Genomic DNA, 21633 nt, shown 5'->3' on the forward strand with positions numbered 1-21633 from the left:
ACGCCGGGACTAGCACTTCTGCGCCGGGGGGTTCCCCGTCGCGTCTTGATGGGGAGGGGATACTAGATGCCATCCCGATAAGGTTTGGGGGCCCTAGGTCTCCTTCTCCCGTAGTTGATCCACCAATTTTGGAGGAATGGGAGGATGAGGATGATGATGCTGATGATGATGAGAGGACTCCTTCTGATGGTGAGAGGCCGTCTATCCCGGATCATGGCGAGGCCCGCACGACGGTCTTGACCGTGTCCGGACTAATAAATTCGTCACCTTGTCCGGTGGGACTTTTTTCGGAGGCCATTTCTCCTTCGGTGAGGGGTACAAGATCGTTATCCCCGAGGAGGGTCGGGCGGTCTGTTGCCCTCCCCGGTCACATCGGCGTGTATATCGTGCACCGGAGTATGGGCTCGGTTTGCTTTGAATGAATACGTCATGGCCATCATCAAAGCTATGAACGCGCAGATGGCCCAACCGCATCCGTTGGCCATGAGGACGATAGTCGGCTTTGTGTGGCTCTGTCTTTTTAGGGGGGAGATCCCAACAGTTAACTTATTCCGCCGCCTTCATCATCTACGGCCAATCGCCGGTAAAGTGGGGTGGTACGGCGTGCGACGGAGCCGGCTTCGTCTCCGTGTCCAAACTTACTTCTTGCAAGGACTGGCAACGGCGATGGGTGTATGTTCAAGTGCCGGAGGACTACCCATTGCCTCGGTCTTTCCAGAGCCCTGTTTACTTGCGGTGTGAGAACCGGGAAGAGTACGAGGAGTGTATCTCCCGGGGTAAAGTTAAGATGGACGCTTCGATGGTCCCTCTTATCGGATAAGAAGCGGGCGTCAAATTTGTTGATCTTTGAGAAGGGATGGCTGCCCCCGACTCGGATTATTCTTCGGGATGAGCTGCTTTGCCGCGTCGGCCTCATACCGCCCTCGGCCCGGGGTGAGTGGGGTCGGTGTGAGGCCCATCTTTGCCTGTTATGCTCTGTTTCAGAGCTTTGTTTTACTCCTTTTATGTAACCTTTGTTTGATCTCTTGCAGACCGGTTTGGCCAGGATCTGTCTGAGAGGACCTTGGAGAGGTTAGGGCTTGATAAGGATAGGAAAGTCGTTCAACGGCATCCTACGGCTGACTCGCGTGATCGTAGACCGGCTCCCAACGAACTCATGGAGAAGCAGCTGAAGTCACTGGATCCGGCGGCGGCCCAAGCACGGGTTCTCGGAGGCGTGCCGAAGAGAACAAAGAAGGCAGCGTCCAGGTTGGCGACGGCGTCTGTGCCAACTCCCTCTTCGACCCCGGTGGTTCAGAAGGAGCATGTGGAGGTCATCGATATCACTGAGGGGGTGGTGACCGTTGCTAAGGGCCCTTCTCCTCTGAAGAAGAGAAAAGAGCCATCGTCCCTTCCACCGTTGGGAGAAGATCGCGCTCACCACCCTCCAACTAAGAGGGTCCAGACCGGTACGGATCTAACTTCTCGTTCGGATTTAGCTGGTTCGTTGGACATCCCCGATGATGACTTTCGATGTGTCAATGCATGGTGACATGGATGCTCGTGTAAATTTTTTGTAGATCCACCTTCGGCGATCGCCGTTCTCACTGAACGGCAATTAGGGAAGCAGCCTGAGAAGGCTATTGAGAAGGCGGGCGATGGAAATGTCACCGTTGACTCCTCACTCAAAGATTCCTCCCACCGAGCTTGTGGCGAGAAGGTGTGAAAATATATAAAAGGTGGCGAAGTGGACCCGAACTAGCGGCTCCCACATCATGGAGCAGAGAAGGCCATGGCCCAAGTCGGGCCACGATCGCAAAGCTTAAGCTTGATCTCTCTGCCGCAGCAAAGGGGAAGCCGGAAGGCTAAGCTGGATCTCCTTGCTGCCAAGAAGCGTGTGGAGGAAGCTGAGAAGCTGCAAGGGGCCGAGAGGGCCAAAGTTGAGGATGCTGATGCCGCCACTGCCAAGATGATGGAGGAGCGGGACAGGTATAAGGGTGCTTATGACGCCGTGGTTGCCAAGAGGGAAGAGTGGAAGGATCTGCTCCATAACCAAAGCGGAGGCGCTCGGGGACACGCAGCCACCCTTGCTCAAAAGGAGAAGGATATTGAAATGCTTCAAGATGATCTCCTCCTTAAAATGTGCGCCCAATTCAGGGACCAGGCCGAGGAGGCGACCAGGGAGGCAATCAAAAAGCTCATCCCCGACGGCTCCTTCCCGTGGGATAAATTTGACCACCTTCCGGATGAGATGGCCGATCTTTGCGGAAGCGTGGCTGCGGAGAAGGCGGAGGCGGCGAAGGCGGCTCGATAGCGAGGCCAAGGCGGCCTATGATGCAAAGGTGAAGGAGGCCGAGAGGCTAAAGGCACTTGAAAACGCGAGCCTTCCTCCGAACCGCCACCGAAGATGCTACGCAATCGATGGAGGGCAAAGAACAGGCATAGGGAGACAGGCGGTCGTCACCAGACTCACCCGGCATCTCGGATAGCTTTAGCTGTTCGAGGGCCAACTATTGAGCCTTTCCTCCCTGCCATCTTTTGGCGCTTCAAATGATATGTTTGTAATCTTTTGCTTTTCTTTCCCTTGTTTTGTTGTAAAACTCTTGGTAGGTTTTGTTGAGGCTTATCCCTATGGGGACGGCCGTCGTCTGTATTCTTCTTGTAATCATTTTTAATAAAGTTTGTCTTTTTGGTCCTCGGCTTGGCCGGGGCTTTGATCACAATTCTTCACTTATCTTCTTGCGTTATTAATTGAGTGCCTTCGTTTTTACCGTCAGCATGACCGAGGCAGTTTGAGTGCATATCTCAACTGTCTGTGTTTAACGTCTTTAGCGTATCGACCAATGTGTCCCCGTCGCTCTCGGCGTTGGCCGAGGTAATCGGGGTTACGGCTCGATAGCGTTCGTAACTGTAGGCATATTGATCGCTAGATTTGCGTCTCAACTGCACTGAGTATACGTTTCTTCTAGCGTATCGGTCATTGTGTCCCCGTCGCTCTCGGCTCTAGCCGAGGTAATCGGGGTTATGGCTCGATAGCGTTTCTTCTAGCGTATCGGTCATTGTGTCCCCGTCGCTCTCGGCTTTAGCCGAGGTAATCGGGGTTATGGCTCGATAGCGTTTCTTCTAGCGTATCGGTCATTGTGTCCCCGTCGCTCTCGGCTTTAGCCGAGGTAATCGGGGTTATGGCTCGATAGCGTTTCTTCTCTTTGGGTGACTGCCTGGTGGCAATTATGGAGGGGACAAGCACTTCGACGGAAAACTTGGGTGATTCTTTGTTTGTTATGATCATGCGCCGGGGTGTCCACAGTGGGTTTGGACACCTCCGCCGCTATACAAAGTACTTTCTTAAGTTGTCGGTGTTCCAGTGGCTCATCAAAGGCACACCCTCCATGTTCGTCAGCCGGTATGTACCCGGCCTCATTTCTTCAACCACTTTGTAGGGACCCTCCCAGTTGGCCGTCATTTTACCATGAATATTTCCTTTGTTGGTGGCGGCCGACTTTCTTAGGACTAGATCTCCTACTCTTAAGTCCCTTTTGTGGACTCTTCGGTTGTAGGCTCTTTTCATCCGGTTTTGATATACTGCCAAGTTGAGGCGTGCTGTATCTCGGCTTTCTTCGACCAGGTCTAGGGAAGCTTTCAGGCCTTCCTCGTTTTCAACTGGGTTAAAGGTAGCCGTTCTGAATGTTGGCACCGTCGCTTCAATTGGTAGGACTGCTTCGGAACCGTAGACTAAGTGGTAGGGGGTGTACCCCGTTGCTTCTTTCTCCGTGGTCCGAAGGGACCACAGGACACCGGGTAGTTCATCGGCCCACCTTCCCTTAAGGTCTTCAACTGTCTTCTTCAAACCGTTGAGGATTGTTTTGTTGGCTGCCTCCGCCTACCCGTTGCTCTGTGGGTGGCAGACGGAGGAGTATGCAAACTTGATGCCAAGCTCTTCTAACCAGTTCATTATCAGGTCACTCCAAAACTCTCGGCCGTGGTCAAATACCATAACTTGGGGTAATCCGAAACGAGTTATAATATTTTCCCAGATTACCTTTCTGACGGCCGCGGTGGTTTTTGCCGGTACTGCTACAGCTTCAACCCATTTGGTGAAGTAATCAACGGCGACGATCAAGAACTTTCTTCCTCCGGAGGCCGTTGGAGACGGCCCTAGCATATCCATCCCCCACTGTGCGAAAGGAAGGGGACTGAGCACCGGTTGTAGGTCTCGGGAAGGAGCGTGTATCACCGGAGCATGCATCTGACAGTTCGTGCACTTATTGGTCTTTGTTCTGGAATCTTGAAGCATGGTGGGCCAGAAGTAGCCGGCTCGGAGAGCTTTGTGGGCTAGTGTTCTTGCCCCCATGTGGTGTCCACATATGCCTTCGTGAATCTCTGTCGATCATCTGCAAGGCGTCGGCCGGACCGACACATTTCAAGAGTGGTCTTATTACGGACCTTCTGTACAGTTCCCCTTCGAACACCAAGTACCTGGCGGCGATCCTTTTTATCTTGGCCGAGAGATTGCGGTCCTCCGGCAGCTCACTCGTAAGTTTGTATTTCATTATCAGAGTCATCCACGTCGTCTCGGCTTCCACGTCGCCCACCATGCCGATGGTCTCAGTGATGCTCTTCGCATTCCTGATGTCTACCAGCACGGTTCGGCTGACGTTCTTAATGGTTGAGCTGGCAAGTTTTGAGAGAGCGTCGGCCCGGTTGTTCTCAGACCTGGGGACACATTGGATTTGGAAAGATTTCAATTTTGCTATGTCAGCTTTTACCCTCTCCAGGTATCTTACCATCCCGTCGTCCCGAGCCTCAAACTCTCCTCTGATTTGGTTAGTAACCAATAGTGAGTCTGTCTTCAACACAATGTGTTCTGCTCCGGCAGCCCTAGCTAGCTCGACTCCGGTTATCACCGCCTCGTATTCGGATTCGTTGTTTGAGGCCGAGAAGGTGAATTTCAAGGCATACTCAAACTCGTCCCCGTTTGGGCTGATGATAAGGATGCCGGCTCCTGAGCTGTTCGTCGTGGAGGAACCGTCGGTGTAAACCTCCCATACACCTGGGTTTGGCTCTTCTTGATATGTGCATTCGGCCAGGAAATCTGCAAGTGCTTGCCCCTTTATCGAAGGCCTTGGTTTGTACTGAATGCCGAAACCAGAGAGTTCCACTGCCCATTTGATGAGCCTACCGGATTGTTCTAATTTTTCCAAAGCTTTCTCCAATGGCTGATCGGTTAGGACCGTCACGGGGTGTGCGTCGAAGTAGGGTTTTAACTTCCTCGCGGCAACGACGACGGCGAAAGCTGCTTTTTCAATTAGTGGGTAATTTCTCTTGGCGGGCAACAGTGTATGGCTGACAAAGTAGATTGGGTGTTGATGTTTGTCTTCTTCCCGATGATCACAAAGATCGACCGTGGCCGAGGTAATCGCTATATATAGGTATAGCGTCTCCCCAAAGACCCGGCCCGGACAGAGTTGGGAGAGTCTCGAAGATGAGCTTCTAGTTGCTTGAAAGTCGTGCTCTGTTCCTCCCCAGTGAAGTCTTTATTCCCCTTCAACACTTTGAAGAATGGGGTGCTCTTGTCGGTTGACCGAGAGATGAAACGGGCGAGAGCCGCCATTCTCCCGCCGGATCATAACCTCTTTTCGATTCCTTGGTTCCGCAGTCTAGGATTGCTCGGACTTTGTCCGGATTGGCATCTATGCCTCCGCACCGACAAGTACACCTAGGAATTTACCCCCGGACACCGGTTGCATTTCATTGGGTTGAGCTTCATCTTGTATTTCCTTAGTGAACAAAACGTCTCGTGTAAATCGGCCAGGTGCTCGCTGTCAGACTTGCTTTTTACAATAGCATCGTCGACGTAAGCCTCAATGTTTCGCCCTTTTTGATTTTGGAACACTTTGTCCACCAGTCTTGTATACGTTGCACCGGCGTTCTTCAAACCAAACGGCATCATTTTGTACATGTATGTGCCGTTAGCGGTGATGAATGCGCATTTAGGCATGTCTTCCTCGGCCATGAATACCTGATGATATCCTGAGAAGGCGTCCAGCAGGCTCAGCATAGTGTAGCCTGCCGTGGCGTCGATTAAACTATCTATTCGAGGCAAAGGATAGCAATCCTTGGGGCACGCTTTATTAAGATTGGTAAAATCTACACACATCCTCCATGCCCCAGATGACTTCCTCACCATGACAACATTAGCTAACCACTCAGGATAGGTACAAGGCATGACAAAGCCGGCCGCTAGTAATTTGTCTACCTCGGCCTTGATGGCCTCATCCTTCTCAGCTGAGGAGTTTCTCATCCTTTGCTTGACCGGGCGAGCGGTGGGGAGTACGTTCAGCTTGTGAACAATCACTTCCCGTCTCACACCCGGCATCTCGGCCGCTGAGTAGGTGATAAGTGCATAATTTACATACTTTTACCCCTCATTTTAGCTCGGTTTCTATTGTTCGTCGTACTTTAATTAGTATATATTTGAGCTAATCTTGTGTTCTAGGTGTATTGTTGTGTTTGTTATGATTTTGTAGGAATCTAAGCATTTAGAGGCTTTTTCCTACCATTTTATACACCAAGTTCGCTAAGCTAAACAAGGCCTAACATTGGACTAGCATGGGAGTGTTTGGATGGGTGTTTGCATGAAGATTTGTTGGGTTGAAGTGAGAATTGCGAATGTTGCCAACAATCAAAGTCAAGGCCCAATGATCAAGTCCAAGTCAAGATGAAAAAGCTTTGGATTCTAACAAACTTAGGATGCTCATTTAGATGCTCAATGAAAGATTTATGAAGCATTAACCGGGTGCATTAAGGAGCATTTATCGCAAACATTGGATTCCTCAAGAAATTAAGTGAGGAATTAAGCGAATTAACCGAGAGACACACGACCCCGATCGGGGCCATGCAACCCCGATCGGGGCCATAGACATCTTCAATGTTTACGTTTTGCTTTCCTCTCCTATAAATAGGAGAGGTACTCCGAGGCTTTGGGGATCTCTTCTTCACGTCTCATTTTAGTTCTTCATAGCCTTAAGCAATATAATCTCTCAATAGTTTTCATATTAGTTTACAAATTAGTTAATCTTGTAGTTCTAAAACATTTGGTTATTATTACATTTCAAGCATTTGGTTCTACTTTGTTTCTTCCATACAAGTTATTTCTATTAAGGTATTTCTACTTCTATTTTGCATTTTACATTGTTATTTAGTTTATTATTAATCTCATTTCATTATCATAATTTCCTCCACATGTTAAATCAATTAGTTTATATAAATCATACAACCAAGTTTAGCATTTCTTACGATATAGTTTGCAATTTACATTTTAGTATGAGTAGCTAAATTTTCCTAGTCTAAGGGCTAGGGGAGCCATGCATAAATCAAGTATACAACATGATTAAATAGATTAATAATAATATTGTTCATATTGCTTCTATCACATGCTTGTGCCTCAATGTTTAATCTTTGTTTAGGGCCCTATTCAATTGATTAAGTTTGTTTATTCGTTCTATAAGTCGAGAGGCACGGAATTGAATTAGACTAAGCATGTATAGTGGGACGACCTAGTCATGGACGAGAGTTTCTCTAGGACCCGGTCTATGGTTGATGCTAATATCGTAAGATGGGTATCTTTAAGCCTAAGCAATTGACAATGTTGTTAGTACCAAGTTTATCATGATAATATATTTACCCTTGCATGTGTGACCCGAACCCCTTAGACTCTCTTTTATTATATTATTTACATCATAATTCTTAGTAATCATCAAACAACCAAACCAAACCAAATCGTAATCGACCTTGATAAAAATCTACCCATAGCAATTCACGAAGTAATTCCCGTTTCCTTGTGTTCGACCCCTATTGCTACATTAACTTGTTGTTTAGGGAATTTTATCTTTGCATAGGTACGCGATAAGCCTATCAAATTTTGGCGCCGTTGCCGGGGAGACGGTTTTATTGCTTATTGAATTGTTGATTTTTATCTTGTTTTATTTTGTCTTGAGGAACACTTGTTCCTTGAGACTGTTACTTATCATTTTCCTAGAAATTGTTGTCTTATGCCCAGGTCCTCTCGTAGTGGAGAATTGCTTTCACCGGATTCCGAGCCCGAGAAAACCTTTAGGAGAAGACGACGTTTTTGGAAGGAAATTAAAGAAGCCACTTCTCCCATACAAGTTGAAAGTACTAGAAAGTCTTACTTGGACGATCTAGAGGTTCTTGAAGAGGAGGAGGTTTCTTGTTCATCAAATCCACCACCATCATCATCTACTACCAAAAAGATGGTGAAACTTTCCGATCACTCAAAGCCCACCGCGGCCATGCTTCCGGCCGGAATCACAACCACTCAAATCACCGCGCCGGAATTCGAGATCAAACCGGCTTTCATTAGCCTTGTGGAGAGAAAGCAATTTGGAGGAAGTCCTTTGGAGGATCCCAATTTGCATGTGCAAAACTTTTGTGACTATTGCTCCATGATCCGTCAAACGGGCGTCACCCAAGCCCAAATAAGGGAAATACTTTTCCCTTTCTCTTTGAAAGACAAGGCCAAGCTTTGGATCAATAGCCTTGACCGCACCGCCATGGGAATCACCAATTGGGAGACATTGGCTCTTGCTTTTTACCAAAAGTTTTTTCCACCGGAGAAAACTCAAACTTTGAGGAGCCAAATCACCGGATTCCGTCAACAAGCTCTTGAGAGCTTATATGAGGCTTGGGAGAGGTACAAAGAGCTTCAAAGGCAATGCCCACATCATGGGCTAGATGAATGGTTTCTTGCAATAACATTCTACAATGGATGTTGTGCCGAGTCCCGAAGGATTCTTGATTCCGCCAACAATGGGCGGTTTGATCAAATTGACACCGATCTTGCTCATGCCACGATCGAATCTATGGCGGTCCATGATGCCCAATATGTCAATTCCCGAGTTGTGCCATCTAAAGGTAAAGAAGAATCCTCTAACAATTCTGTTTTGCTTGCTCAAATTGCCTTGCTCCAACAACAAATAGCGGAAAGAGATGCTAAAGATTCCATCCAACAACTCAATGTTGTGTCTTCAACGAGCCAAATCATTGTTTGTGACGGTTGTGGAGGTGCGGGTCATTATGCCGCTCATTGCCGAGCCCCTATCGAAGAGGTAAATGCTTTCCAAACTTTAAGACAAAGTTTATATCCACCGGGTACATTTTCCAACACTTATAACCCGAACACAAAATTCCATCCGAACTTGTCTTACAATAGCAACAATGTGCTTAACCCTCAACCCCCACCACAACAAAATGCCTATGTCCCTCAACAACAAAAGTATATCCCTCCACCGGGTTATCAAAATCAACAAAGGCCCCCACAAAACAATTACCAACAAAATCCACCACAAAATAGCCAACAAAACAATCAAGGAGGTGGTAAGCTCGAGGGAATGATAATCCAAATGCAAAGGGAATTATTAGCTCAAATTCAAAAGAATGATCAAGCTCATAGTGCCGCGGTCAAGATGTTGGAACAACAAGTGGCTCAACTAGCCGCTTCTAGCTCTCAAAGGAAGAATAATCAACTACCTCCCCAAGGTGAGCAACCACATGAAACCGTTAATTCTATTTCATTGAGAAGTGGTTCAAGCTATGATGGGCCATCCATGACTTTGGATGAAGAGGTGGTTGTTAAAAAGGCTAGGCTTGGGGGAAATGACAAAAGGAAGGCTAGTGAAGAGCCTATTGTTAAAGATCGTGTGCCATTTCCTCATCGATTGTTGATGCTTAAGAGGAAGAGCAAGCTTGATGCCAAAGATGTTGGGTCTTCTATGCCAAAAGAAAGTGATGAGGTGGTTATTGAAGAAATCTCTCCTAATGTTAAGGAGAGTGATGCCGTTCCAAACAAGGTGAGTGCCCCCAAAGAGAATGAGATAGTGAAAGATGTGGAGGATGCTCCTCCAAAAGAAGTTGTTCAAGTACCATTTCCCCATCGTCTAGCAAAGCACAAGGAGGAAGGTAAGTTTGCTAAATTTTTGGAAGTTTGTAAGAATTTACAAGTCACCATCCCGTTTATGGAATTGATTACCCAAGTCCCTTCTTATGCAAAGTTTATGAAGGAAATCCTCTCAAAGAAGCGATCCTTCAATGAGGTTGAGACCATTGCTTTCACCGAAGAGTGTAGTGCACTCTTACAAAACAAGTCTCCCCCGAAACTTAAGGACCCCGGTAGCTATTCTATTCCTTGCACTATAGGCAAATATACCATTGATAAGGCCCTTTGTGACCTAGGTGCTAGTGTAAGTGTCATGCCCTATTCCCTTTGTGAAAAACTTAACATGGGTGCTTTAAAATGCACAAGTATTACATTGCAAATGGCGGACCGTTCTTTAAAGCGACCTCTAGGTGTCTTAGAAGACGTACCCGTCAAAGTTGGCAAGTTTTTCATACCCGTTGACTTCCTCATTCTTGATATGGCCGAGGACTCACAAACCCCAATTATATTGGGTAGGCCATTTTTACGCACCGCGGGTGCGTTGATTGATGTGAAAAATGGGAGGTTGACATTGGAAGTGGGTGATGACCGGGTTTCCTTTAGCAAAAACAACACCATTAGAAGCCCAATGTTACAAGAGTCTTGTTATTTACTTAGCACTGTGGACTCTTCTTATGCCTCTACCATGCTTGGATCCTCACTAATGGATCCGTTGGAGGACGATGTTGGTGTTGTTTGTTTTGTAGGTGACGATGCTAAGGGCACTGTTGCTAAGAGTGCCAAGAAGAAGAAAGGGAAATTTTATTTGAAGAATTTCAAATGGTTGAGAAATGCAAAGATAGCTATGAAATGGAGCTTGGTTGGTGGCAAGCTCAAAGATGAAACTTGAATCAAATAGCTTCTTACGTCGTGCGGGACGTTAAACCAGCGCTTCTTGGGAGGCAACCCAAGCTTTTTATTGCTTTTATTTATTTTTGTTTTTGATTTTTCTGCAATTTAATGTTTTTCGTAGATTAGTAATAAAAATGTTCGACTTAACAATGTTTCTTTTTGTGATTTCTAGGTGAAAATGAAGAAAGGATAAGTTGGAGTGCACTCGACACGCAACCCCATGCATCAACCCCGTTCGGGGACGTGGTTTTCGAGAAACGAGGAGGGAATTAAATCAATGCGGAAAAGAGTCAAAACTCAAAGAGGAGGTCAACCCCGATCGGGGTTGGGTGGCCCCGATCGGGGTCGTGGTTCTGTGACTTTCTTGCCTTCTCTTTATACGGGTAAAAACAAAGGTGATCAAATTCTTTCGATTATTTTCACACCCGATGGTATTTTCTCTCCTTTTCTCTTCCTTATATCTTCACATTTCTTCACCTTAGTCACAAAGAAGCATCTTCATCCCCCGAATTCATGCTAGCTTGGGGGAGATTAGCAAGTCGAGTATGTTTTTCATTGCTTTGCATATTATTTTAGATCTTGCATCCCATTAAACATAACCTCTAGTCCTTCCTGTTTTGTGCTTTGAGCCATTTTTATGGTTTGATTGGGTGATTTGAATTGTTGGCACATTGAGGACAATGTGATGTTTAGCTTGGGGGGAGATATTGCATTTACATATAGTATAGTTTGCATGTAGTGTAGAAAATTTTGAAAATTTTTGAGAGAACTTTTTGCTTTGTGCTTGCTTGTGGCCTACTTTCCTCTTTGCTTATCCTAATAATAGCTTGTTGCTAATGATTTATTCTTTAATGATGGGATATTAGCTACATGGGGATGTCTTGACATAGTAGGTGGGAGATGAAGAATGAACCGAATAGGCTTGATCTTGACTTGTGGCAAGCTACAAAATGGTAAGGTAGAGCCTCTCTTTGACCGATGCATCCATATCCGGTCTCTCTTAGGTGAGTGTAGGTCTCCTTATGATGTGTGTTACATCAAAACGCACAAGTATGGTTCTCATGTCATCTCTTGGTAAGCATGCATTCATTTGTTATAGCATTTTGGAGCCATTCACATGAATATAATTGCCTTATTGACCCCTTCACAAACAATTTTCCATAGCTACATTATAACTTGTCTACCTTGTTGAGCTAGTAGCTTGTTTGGTCTTGTTTGGGTGCTCAATTGGGATTTGTTTCAAAGTTTGGATATCATGTGAGCTTGGTCTTAATGCTCGAAAAAGAAAATGAAAAAGAAAGATGAAGGAAAAAATGATGAATTGAGAAAAATGGAAAAAAGAAGGAAAAGAGTTGAGAAAAAAAGGAAATGAAAAAGCATGAAAATGAAAGAAGATGTATGCATTGAAAAAGAAAAGAAGAAAAGATATGAGAGATTCTCATGCATTATTCACATATTTTGGAGAGTTTTCTTATGATTTGAATTGCAAAATTGGGTTAGAATTAGGATTGAGCATCCTTACATTTGGTTGTTGCTAGCTTGACATTAGCTCCACAATTCATAATTCATTTGTTCCCCCTTCTTACCCATGTTTATTACCTTCTTCCTACACATTCGGCTTCTTTATCATGCTTGCATTTGATTGTTTTGGCTTACTAGTTTTGATTGTTTACCATATTAGATTGCGGGCACGTTATTATAAGTCGAAGATAGTTGAGTGTTCATTCACAAAATTGTCCTTTCACATAAAAAGAGTTTGAGTGCCCCGTGAGAGTCCATAAGTCAAAAGATCATGCAAGAGCTCAAAGGTTCATTTCAAGTTTTCCATGCTACGCCGTCATGTAAATCTCATCCATGTCTTGCTTTATTCCTTGCCCATGTTGTTTCGGGTTTTTAAATCATTATGCTTAGCTTGCTTGGATATTGCAATTGATGGGATATGGTTTCTTGCTTGAGGACAAGCAAGGGTTTAGCTTGGGGGAGTTTGATAAGTGCATAATTTACATACTTTTACCCCTCATTTTAGCTCGGTTTCTATTGTTCGTCGTACTTTAATTAGTATATATTTGAGCTAATCTTGTGTTCTAGGTGTATTGTTGTGTTTGTTATGATTTTGTAGGAATCTAAGCATTTAGAGGCTTTTTCCTACCATTTTATACACCAAGTTCGCTAAGCTAAACAAGGCCTAACATTGGACTAGCATGGGAGTGTTTGGATGGGTGTTTGCATGAAGATTTGTTGGGTTGAAGTGAGAATTGCGAATGTTGCCAACAATCAAAGTCAAGGCCCAATGATCAAGTCCAAGTCAAGATGAAAAAGCTTAGGATTCTAACAAACTTAGGATGCTCATTTAGATGCTCAATGAAAGATTTATGAAGCATTAACCGGGTGCATTAAGGAGCATTTATCGCAAACATTGGATTCCTCAAGAAATTAAGTGAGGAATTAAGCGAATTAACCGAGAGACACACGACCCCGATCGGGGCCATGCAACCCCGATCGGGGCCATAGACATCTTCAATGTTTACGTTTTGCTTTCCTCTCCTATAAATAGGAGAGGTACTCCGAGGCTTTGGGGATCTCTTCTTCACGTCTCATTTTAGTTCTTCATAGCCTTAAGCAATATAATCTCTCAATAGTTTTCATATTAGTTTACAAATTAGTTAATCTTGTAGTTCTAAAACATTTGGTTATTATTACATTTCAAGCATTTGGTTCTACTTTGTTTCTTCCATACAAGTTATTTCTATTAAGGTATTTCTACTTCTATTTTGCATTTTACATTGTTATTTAGTTTATTATTAATCTCATTTCATTATCATAATTTCCTCCACATGTTAAATCAATTAGTTTATATAAATCATACAACCAAGTTTAGCATTTCTTACGATATAGTTTGCAATTTACATTTTAGTATGAGTAGCTAAATTTTCCTAGTCTAAGGGCTAGGGGAGCCATGCATAAATCAAGTATACAACATGATTAAATAGATTAATAATAATATTGTTCATATTGCTTCTATCACATGCTTGTGCCTCAATGTTTAATCTTTGTTTAGGGCCCTATTCAATTGATTAAGTTTGTTTATTCGTTCTATAAGTCGAGAGGCACGGAATTGAATTAGACTAAGCATGTATAGTGGGACGACCTAGTCATGGACGAGAGTTTCTCTAGGACCCGGTCTATGGTTGATGCTAATATCGTAAGATGGGTATCTTTAAGCCTAAGCAATTGACAATGTTGTTAGTACCAAGTTTATCATGATAATATATTTACCCTTGCATGTGTGACCCGAACCCCTTAGACTCTCTTTTATTATATTATTTACATCATAATTCTTAGTAATCATCAAACAACCAAACCAAACCAAATCGTAATCGACCTTGATAAAAATCTACCCATAGCAATTCACGAAGTAATTCCCGTTTCCTTGTGTTCGACCCCTATTGCTACATTAACTTGTTGTTTAGGGAATTTTATCTTTGCATAGGTACGCGATAAGCCTATCAGTAGGCGAAGACGTCTTTATTTTTCCGCAGCAGGTCCAGGAGGTCGGCTCTGAATTTTGGTTCCAGGTTGACACCGACGGTTACGGTGCGGCCTGGGTCAATCTCCACCTCCTCGGTCTCTGCTCCTTCAACCATGCTGATGGTCCGGTCGCTCTCGGACCTGGGAATGTGCTGGATCTGGAAGGATTTTAATTTGGAAGCGCCGGCTCTCACCCTCTCTAGATACCTTATCGTCCCGTAGTCCCGAGCCTCGTACTCTCCTTTGATCTGGCTGGTCACTAAGAGCGAATCTGTTTTTACCACGACATGCTCCGCCCCGGCGGCTTTAGCTAGCTCGACTCCGGTTATCACTGCCTCGTACTCGGATTCGTTGTTTGAGGCCAAGGAGGTAAGCTTCAAGGCGTGCTTAAACACGTCTCCATTTGGGCTAATAATAACGATGTTGGCCTTCGGGCTATTCGTCGTGGAAGGGCCGTTAGTGTGTACCTCCCACACGTCGGGATCCTTCTCGTTCTTCGAGATGAGCTTATGTGCTTCCCCCCGGTCCGAGACGTATATCAATGTCAGGGCCCGGATGGACATTACAGCGTCGGTTTCACTCAAAGTGATCCGGCCTATGAGAACGTTGTAGGCAGACATGCCGTCAATGACCACGAATTCAGACATAACATTCTTGGCTGCACTTCCCTCGCCGAACCTTACCGGCAGTCTGACTGACCCCAGGGGTACCAGGCCGGCCCCAGAAAAGTTGTACAACGGGTTGGTGCAGGGGCTCAAATCTTCAACCTTCAGATCGAGGCTGAGAAAGCATTCTCTGTACATAATGTTCGTGTAGGCGCCTGTGTCAATCAGGCACCTCTTCACCAAGTGGTTGGCTATGTCCAGGTGGACTGTAAGTGGGTCGCTGTGAGGAGCGATGACTCCCTCGTAGTCCTTCTTCTCAATGGTCATATCGGGGATGTTGGAAGCGGGGGTTGCTGTGTTGGGCACAAAGTTGATGGCCTGATGTAGTTCATTCAGGTGCCGTTTGTGCCCATGAGCGGACCCACCGTTCTCGTTGCCCCCGATGACAACATTGATTGCTCCTATCCGTTCAAAGACGGATTTGCTATTCGACTCGCCGGTGCCTGTTTTTTGGCCTCTGGCAACATATTTGCCGAGGCTCCCCATTCGGATCAGTTCTTCAATGGCATTTTTTAGATGTCGGCAGTCGTTGGTTAAGTGGCCGGTGTGGCCGTGGTACTCACAGTACTGGCTCGTGTCACCGTCACTCCTCGGCCTAGGGGGCCTTTCCCACTTCTGACCCTCGTTCTTGCTCAGGGCGAATACCTCGGCGGCCGATACGACCAGGGGGGTGTGATCATTGTATCGCTTTCGGTAGTACAGTCCCGAACTTCCCCCGGCATCCGCCGAGTTCTGTTTTCTGGCAGACTTGTCAGGCCGTGACCCATTATTGTCACGGTGTCTTTCATCCGAGTTGTCCTCCCGGTGGCTCTTCTTCTCTGAGTGCCCGGCCTCGCTGGGGCCTACCCAGGTCTTGTGATAGTCCTCTACCTTGATGGCCTGGTCGGCTATCTTCCTAGCGGCGTCCAAGCCCAGGCCTCCGCACTTGATGAGCTCATTTTTTAAGTCTCCCCTTGGGAGGCCTTTCATCAGCGCGAAGGCCGCCAGCTCGGGATTAATTTCTCGAATCTGCTGAACCTTGCCGTCGAACCTCTTCACATAGCTTCGTAGAGACTCGCCCCCCTCCTGTTTGATAGTTAGAAGGTCCGACGTCTCCACGACCCTCCTCTTATTGCAAGAGTACTGGGCTAAGAAAGCGTCCCTTAGGTCGGCGTAATAGTATACCGAGCCGTCGGGAAGCCCCTTATACCAATTTTGAGCCATCCCATGCAAGGTCGTTGGGAAGACTCGGCACCAGACTTCATCGGGTTGTTCCCACACCGACATGTACGACTCAAAGGCCTCGGCATGGTCGGTGGGGTCGCTATCCCCTTTGTATGTGAACGCCGGCAACTTCAGCTTAGTTGGCACGTCGGTTTCAAGGACGTAGGCACTGAGGGGTTGCCTGACCACATGTCGAAGGACACGCGGCGATCGACTCCTCGCATTCCTAGTCCGGCTCCTCTCCTCGTAGCGGGAAGGACTCCTTCTCCGACTCGGGCTTCTTCTTCGACTCTGCTGAGTCGGACTCCTCTGGCTCCTTTGGGGTAGGCCTCGTTCGTGCCGCGGCGACGCTGTCCTCCCACGAGTTCGGGAAGGACTTAGGTCTACCACGCTCACTTTGGGCTCCCCCGGCGTCTTGACTGGGTCAGCTTCTCCTAGTGCTCCGTTCAAATTTCTCGGAGTCACATTCTGGGCCCTGGTCTCCTGGACGGTTTCCGCCGCTCTTGTCGGCGTGACAGTGTGAGCAGGCGTACTACCAATTAGGTCCAGGAGCATTTTCAGTTTTGCTGCATCAACCACATGTCCCATGATGGTGACCTGGTCGACAGGCAGCGGCGTGTCTGATATTATCGGCATCCCGTATTCCGGTTGAATTACTTGGCCGGCAGAGGGTTGCACGACTCCAGATTTATGGACGGTATCATCCTGGTAGAGTTCGGTTTCGTCAGTCACTAATACCTCTTGTTGTTTTGACATCTTCTTAGCTTTTTGGGTGGGTTTTTGTTTTGTTTTTCTTTTTTTTTGTTTGGGAATGAATGTGACTAGCTTCTAGTGTCTTCCCCACAGACGGCGCCAATTGTTCCGGGTGTAATTTCAGAGCAAGTATTGTTACCACCCGTGGCTTGTAGAATGATGTCTTGAGTTGAATCCCTCTTGCCTTTATCGTTCCTCTCGGCCTCTCCTGCAACAATGAACGAACTGAGGGCTTGGCTTTGTGCCAAGCGTACTCACTCCGACGCTCAAGTCAGTAAACTCAGAGGGATAAGTTGTTACTTGGCTAAATGCGTATTGTAGAGAGATAAGGGAGATATTACCAGATGAATAGTCATTCTTAGGTTAAATTGTGTCCCTTTCCTCAATGAGGGTTGAGGAGTATTTATAGACTTTCACCTTTTGTCACGTAGTGGCCAAGTGGCCAAGTGGCTAGCAGGTGGAAAGACCGTTCTACCCTCGGCCGATGGACCTATGGCAGGCCGGCCGAGGGTCTTGGATATGAGTACGCGGATATGTGCCCCGGCTGGCTGTTTGCCATGCCGAGACCTAGGTGACAAGCCGATAGGCTGCATCGGCTAGGCTGTCTAAGTCGTTGACTTGCTGTGGATATCTTTGACCTTGCTCAATATGTTGACTTGGTCAGCGGTGCAGAATATGCCCCATCATCTGTATTCATCCTAATATATCGGGTTATCAAAATAAAATTAAAATGAAAACAAAATTAAATATTAAGTGTGGCTATTCTCCTATTAAAACCAGTCCTATGATATAAGACGATCTTATATGAGACTTGTCGTAAACGTTAGTCGTGTCCCAAAGTTGCTTTTTATTTTCGCAGCATTTTTCGTAATAGTCATATTCATTTTACAATTCATATCTATTTTATTATTTGTGGTCTTGTGGACCATTTTTACTTTAAATTGTACTGCGTATATTAGTCTCACAATAAAATCGCTTCTTTGTCACCGAAATAAACTAGGGCATTACCATATTCAATCTATATTGAATCAACACAATGATATATTGATAATATTGCGTGAGCATACTGTAATGCTGACTAGACATACACAAAATCTCACTTTAGACGGACAGTATCCGTCTAAAGTTGTAGACGGGTCAAATATGTGAGCACTTAGATAATAAGACAAACAACAAGTAGGATGGTGGGGTTACTATTTATGCAAAAATGAGATTATTTGACTCATCTACATCTTTAAACCGATATCCGTATACAATAAGACTAATTGCTATACATATTGCCATATTGGTATTATTGTGTGAGCATACTGACCCTACTACCTGCTATAAATATTGGTATTATTGCCTTGCTCCAGACTAGCAGTTGATAAATCAAAACTACAAATAAAATGAAACCATTATTGTTTCACCTTGTCCTCATTCTACTTTCATGGTTTTTACTGTCCCCTTGTACATGTCACCCTAGCCTCCATGGTAACATTACAAATAAAATCCAATGTATTAACAGTGAGAGGGATGCCCTCCTCCAATTCAAAGATGGACTCACAGCCGATTATTGTGGCCTACTCACTTCCTGGGAACCCAATACCGACTGCTGTCGATGGACTGGGATCGTCTGTAGTAACTTGACCAATCATGTCGTCAAGCTCGAATTAGTACCTTCTGATTTCTTTTCATGTCTTAAAGGTAAAGTTAGTCCTTCCCTCGGTGAGTTAAAGCATTTGGAACATCTGAACCTTAGACATAATCTCTTTTATGGAGAAATACCTCATCAGTTAGGTAATCTTTCTAAGTTAACAATTTTGGATCTACATCATGCTTATGATAGTGTTCCCGTGCAAAGCCTGTCATGGATTTCTCGTCTAGCTTTATTGAGATATCTTGATTTGAGTTCTGCAAATCTTACAAAAGTTAGGAATTGGATTACAATTGTTAGCCATTTACATTCATTACGTTTTCTTTCTATGGATAGTTGCCAACTTCCTACGGAAACTCCTTCATCAATAATTTCATACGTTAATTTACACTCCCTTTCGTATCTCTCCCTTTCTAACAATGCATTTCAGGGGAGTGTTTCAAATATCATTAGCAAGTTATGCAAGTTGGAACACCTCGACTTGGGGAATAATAACTTTACTGATGAGCTAAGTAATGTTATTCATTCTTTAGTTAATTGTAATAACAAAGCCCTCTTAACACTAGATTTGAGTTTGAATGGATTTAGGGGTAGAGTTCCTGATGGTATCGGCTCATTTTCCTGGTTGAGGGAATTACACCTTAGCAATAACCAACTTACTGGAGAGATTAGTCCTGGCCTAAGACAACTTACCAAGCTTGAGATATTGGATGTTTCTTCAAATTCTTTAGAAGGTACTCTTACTCGTAATCATTTCTCAAGCCTTGTAAATTTACGCCTATTAAGCTTGTCTGATAACCTGGGATTGGTGATAAGTATTGAGGAAGATTGGATTCCTCCATTTCAACTAGATGTAATCAGTTTAAGATCCTGCAAGTTAGGCCTTCGATTTCCAAAGTGGCTTCAGGTTCAAACAAATTTTTCATACTTTGATGTTTCAAATACAGGCATTTCTGACAGCATTTCTACTTCTTTCTGGAACTCATTGTCATCCAATATTCAATACTTGAACATGTCTTATAATCAGTTTTACGGAATCCTCCCAAGCCTGCCAAATATACCAAATGATTTAATAATAGACTTGAGTTCAAATCTCTTTGAAGGTGTAGTACCATCAGCCTTTGCAAACACATTAAGTTTATTCCTTAATGATAATAGGTTTTTTAACTGCTCTTACATTTTATGTCCCAAAACTGAAAGTATTTTAGAAATGCTAAACTTGTCAAGTAACTTATTTTTTGGAGAGCTTCCAGATTGTTGGATGAAATTTAAGCAATTAGGAAGCCTACACTAAGAAAATAATAAATTTTCGGGACGAATTCCAAAATCCTTTGGTACCTTGTTGGATCTTCGGTTCTTACACCTACATAACAATAGCTTTTCTGGACCATTCCCGGCTGCCTTTAAGGGTTTGGCATCCTTGATTTTCCTAAATCTGGGATACAATTTATTTACTGGATACATACCTCTGTGGATAGGTAATTCTTCTCAAAGTCTTGGTACAGTTATCCTTCGAAAAAACAATTTTATCGGAGAGATACCTGAAAGTATTTGCCAACTCAAGAAGCTCCAAATATTGGACCTTGCAATTAATCACATCTCAGGTGTAATTCCCAATTGCATTGGCACTTTTATGGTGATGAAGGGGATAAAAAATTTTGAGGTGGATTTTGAACCTGATGTTCTAACTTTCAATTATAATTATGGAATTGATGAAACTAGAAGTGAAACTGTGATTGTTTCATGGAAAAGGGAGGAGCACGGATTCAAAGAAACGATTAGATTTGTTAAATATATTGATCTTTCAAGTAACGAGTTGAGTGGGGAAATTCCAATTGGAATATCGAGTCTTTCTGCACTAGGTGCCCTTGACTTGTCAGAAAACAACTTGAGCGGTTGCATTCCATTAGAAATTGGAAATCTGACAGCTTTAGAGCTTCTTGATCTGTCAAACAACCATCTTACTGGAAACATTCCAATTAGCACTCAGTTGCAGAGTTTTGATGCGTCATCGTATGCGGGAAACCCAGGACTTTGTGGTGCACCACTCCAAAGTTGTTCGAAAGATAGAGCAACCTCTAATGTACCCAAAGGAGATAATACTAGTGTACAAAATAAGGATGATGACTTTGTCTTTTTCCTCGGATTGTACATAAGTGTGGTGCTTGGGTTTATCGTCGGGTTTTGGGGAGTTTGTGGCACTTTAGTTATCAAAGCATCGTGGAGGCATGCCTATTTCCAACTCCTTGACAACATCAAAGACAAGATCATGTGAATAAGTTATGGAGATTATAGCCAAGGGTTTGAGGAAACCACTTATTTCATAATAATTGTATGATATGTAACTGAAGAACAAGTAAAACGAGGAGAAGGAAAGATTGTTATTGAATTGATAATCAAAACCTTGTACAACACCTAACTTAAATACAATAGTTGACCTAATCTTAGCCTATGAATAAGGAAACCGAATATACAACTTGACTAAGTTAGTTTAGATATTATATACCGAATATATATAACACAATCCTAAGATACGATATTATACGGTAAATATCGTTCAACACTCCCCCTCAAGTTGGAGCACTTGGCAAGCTAATGCCCAACTTGGATCGTAGGAAGGCAAAAGCTTCTCCTCCTAATGCTTTTGTAAAAATGTCGGCAACTTGGTCTTTGCTTCGGATATAAGAGGTCGAAATTGTCCCGTTAACAAGATGATGACGTATAAAATGACAATCTACCTCGATATGCTTAGTGCGATCATGAAACACCGGATTTTTCGCAATACTCAAGGCTGCTGTGTTGTCGCAAAATAATTCAATTGGTGTACGATGGTCAATTCCAAGCGATTTAAGAAAGGATTTCAGCCAAATAACTTCGCTGGTCACTGCACCCAAAGCACGATATTCTGCTTCTGCACTTGACTTGGCAACGGTTGTTTGCTTCCTCGCTTTCCATGAAACTGGCGAGTTTCCGAGCATCACAAAATAACCCGTTAAGGACCTCCTTGTTAATGGACACCTAGC

The 21633-nt window shown here is 44.5% G+C and overlaps 1 protein-coding gene and 1 non-coding gene across 2 annotated transcripts; one reads left to right on the forward strand and one right to left on the reverse strand.

The window, feature by feature from the left end:
- The first annotated feature begins 1156 nt into the window (after positions 1-1156).
- LOC141608684 (receptor-like protein EIX2) lies at positions 1157-20885 on the forward strand. The gene is made up of 3 exons (XM_074428028.1): positions 1157-1248; positions 18482-19809; positions 20089-20885. Exons 1-3 carry the CDS (start codon positions 1157-1159, stop codon positions 20883-20885), a joined length of 2217 nt encoding a protein of 738 aa, XP_074284129.1.
- On the reverse strand, positions 8625-8731 carry LOC141610301 (small nucleolar RNA R71). Its single transcript, XR_012528203.1, has one exon. It is a non-coding gene; the product is annotated as a small nucleolar RNA R71 (small nucleolar RNA).
- Positions 20886-21633: the final 748 nt, after the last annotated feature.

Source organism: Silene latifolia, chromosome 10 (assembly GCF_048544455.1).
Source record: "Silene latifolia isolate original U9 population chromosome 10, ASM4854445v1, whole genome shotgun sequence".
Classification (NCBI taxonomy): Eukaryota; Viridiplantae; Streptophyta; class Magnoliopsida; order Caryophyllales; family Caryophyllaceae; genus Silene; species Silene latifolia.

Excerpts from the sequence above, each read along its gene's own strand:
- LOC141608684 (XM_074428028.1), top strand. The coding sequence starts at position 1,157 with ATGGAGAAGCAGCTGAAGTCACTGGATCCGGCGGCGGCCCAAGCACGG. Across the intron at positions 1,249-18,481 it reads ACAAAGAAGGCAGCGTCCAG|TGAGAGGGATGCCCTCCTCC; the intron begins GTTGGCGACGGC and ends ATGTATTAACAG. Across the intron at positions 19,810-20,088 it reads TTTATGTCCCAAAACTGAAA|GTAATTCTTCTCAAAGTCTT; the intron begins GTATTTTAGAAA and ends CTCTGTGGATAG.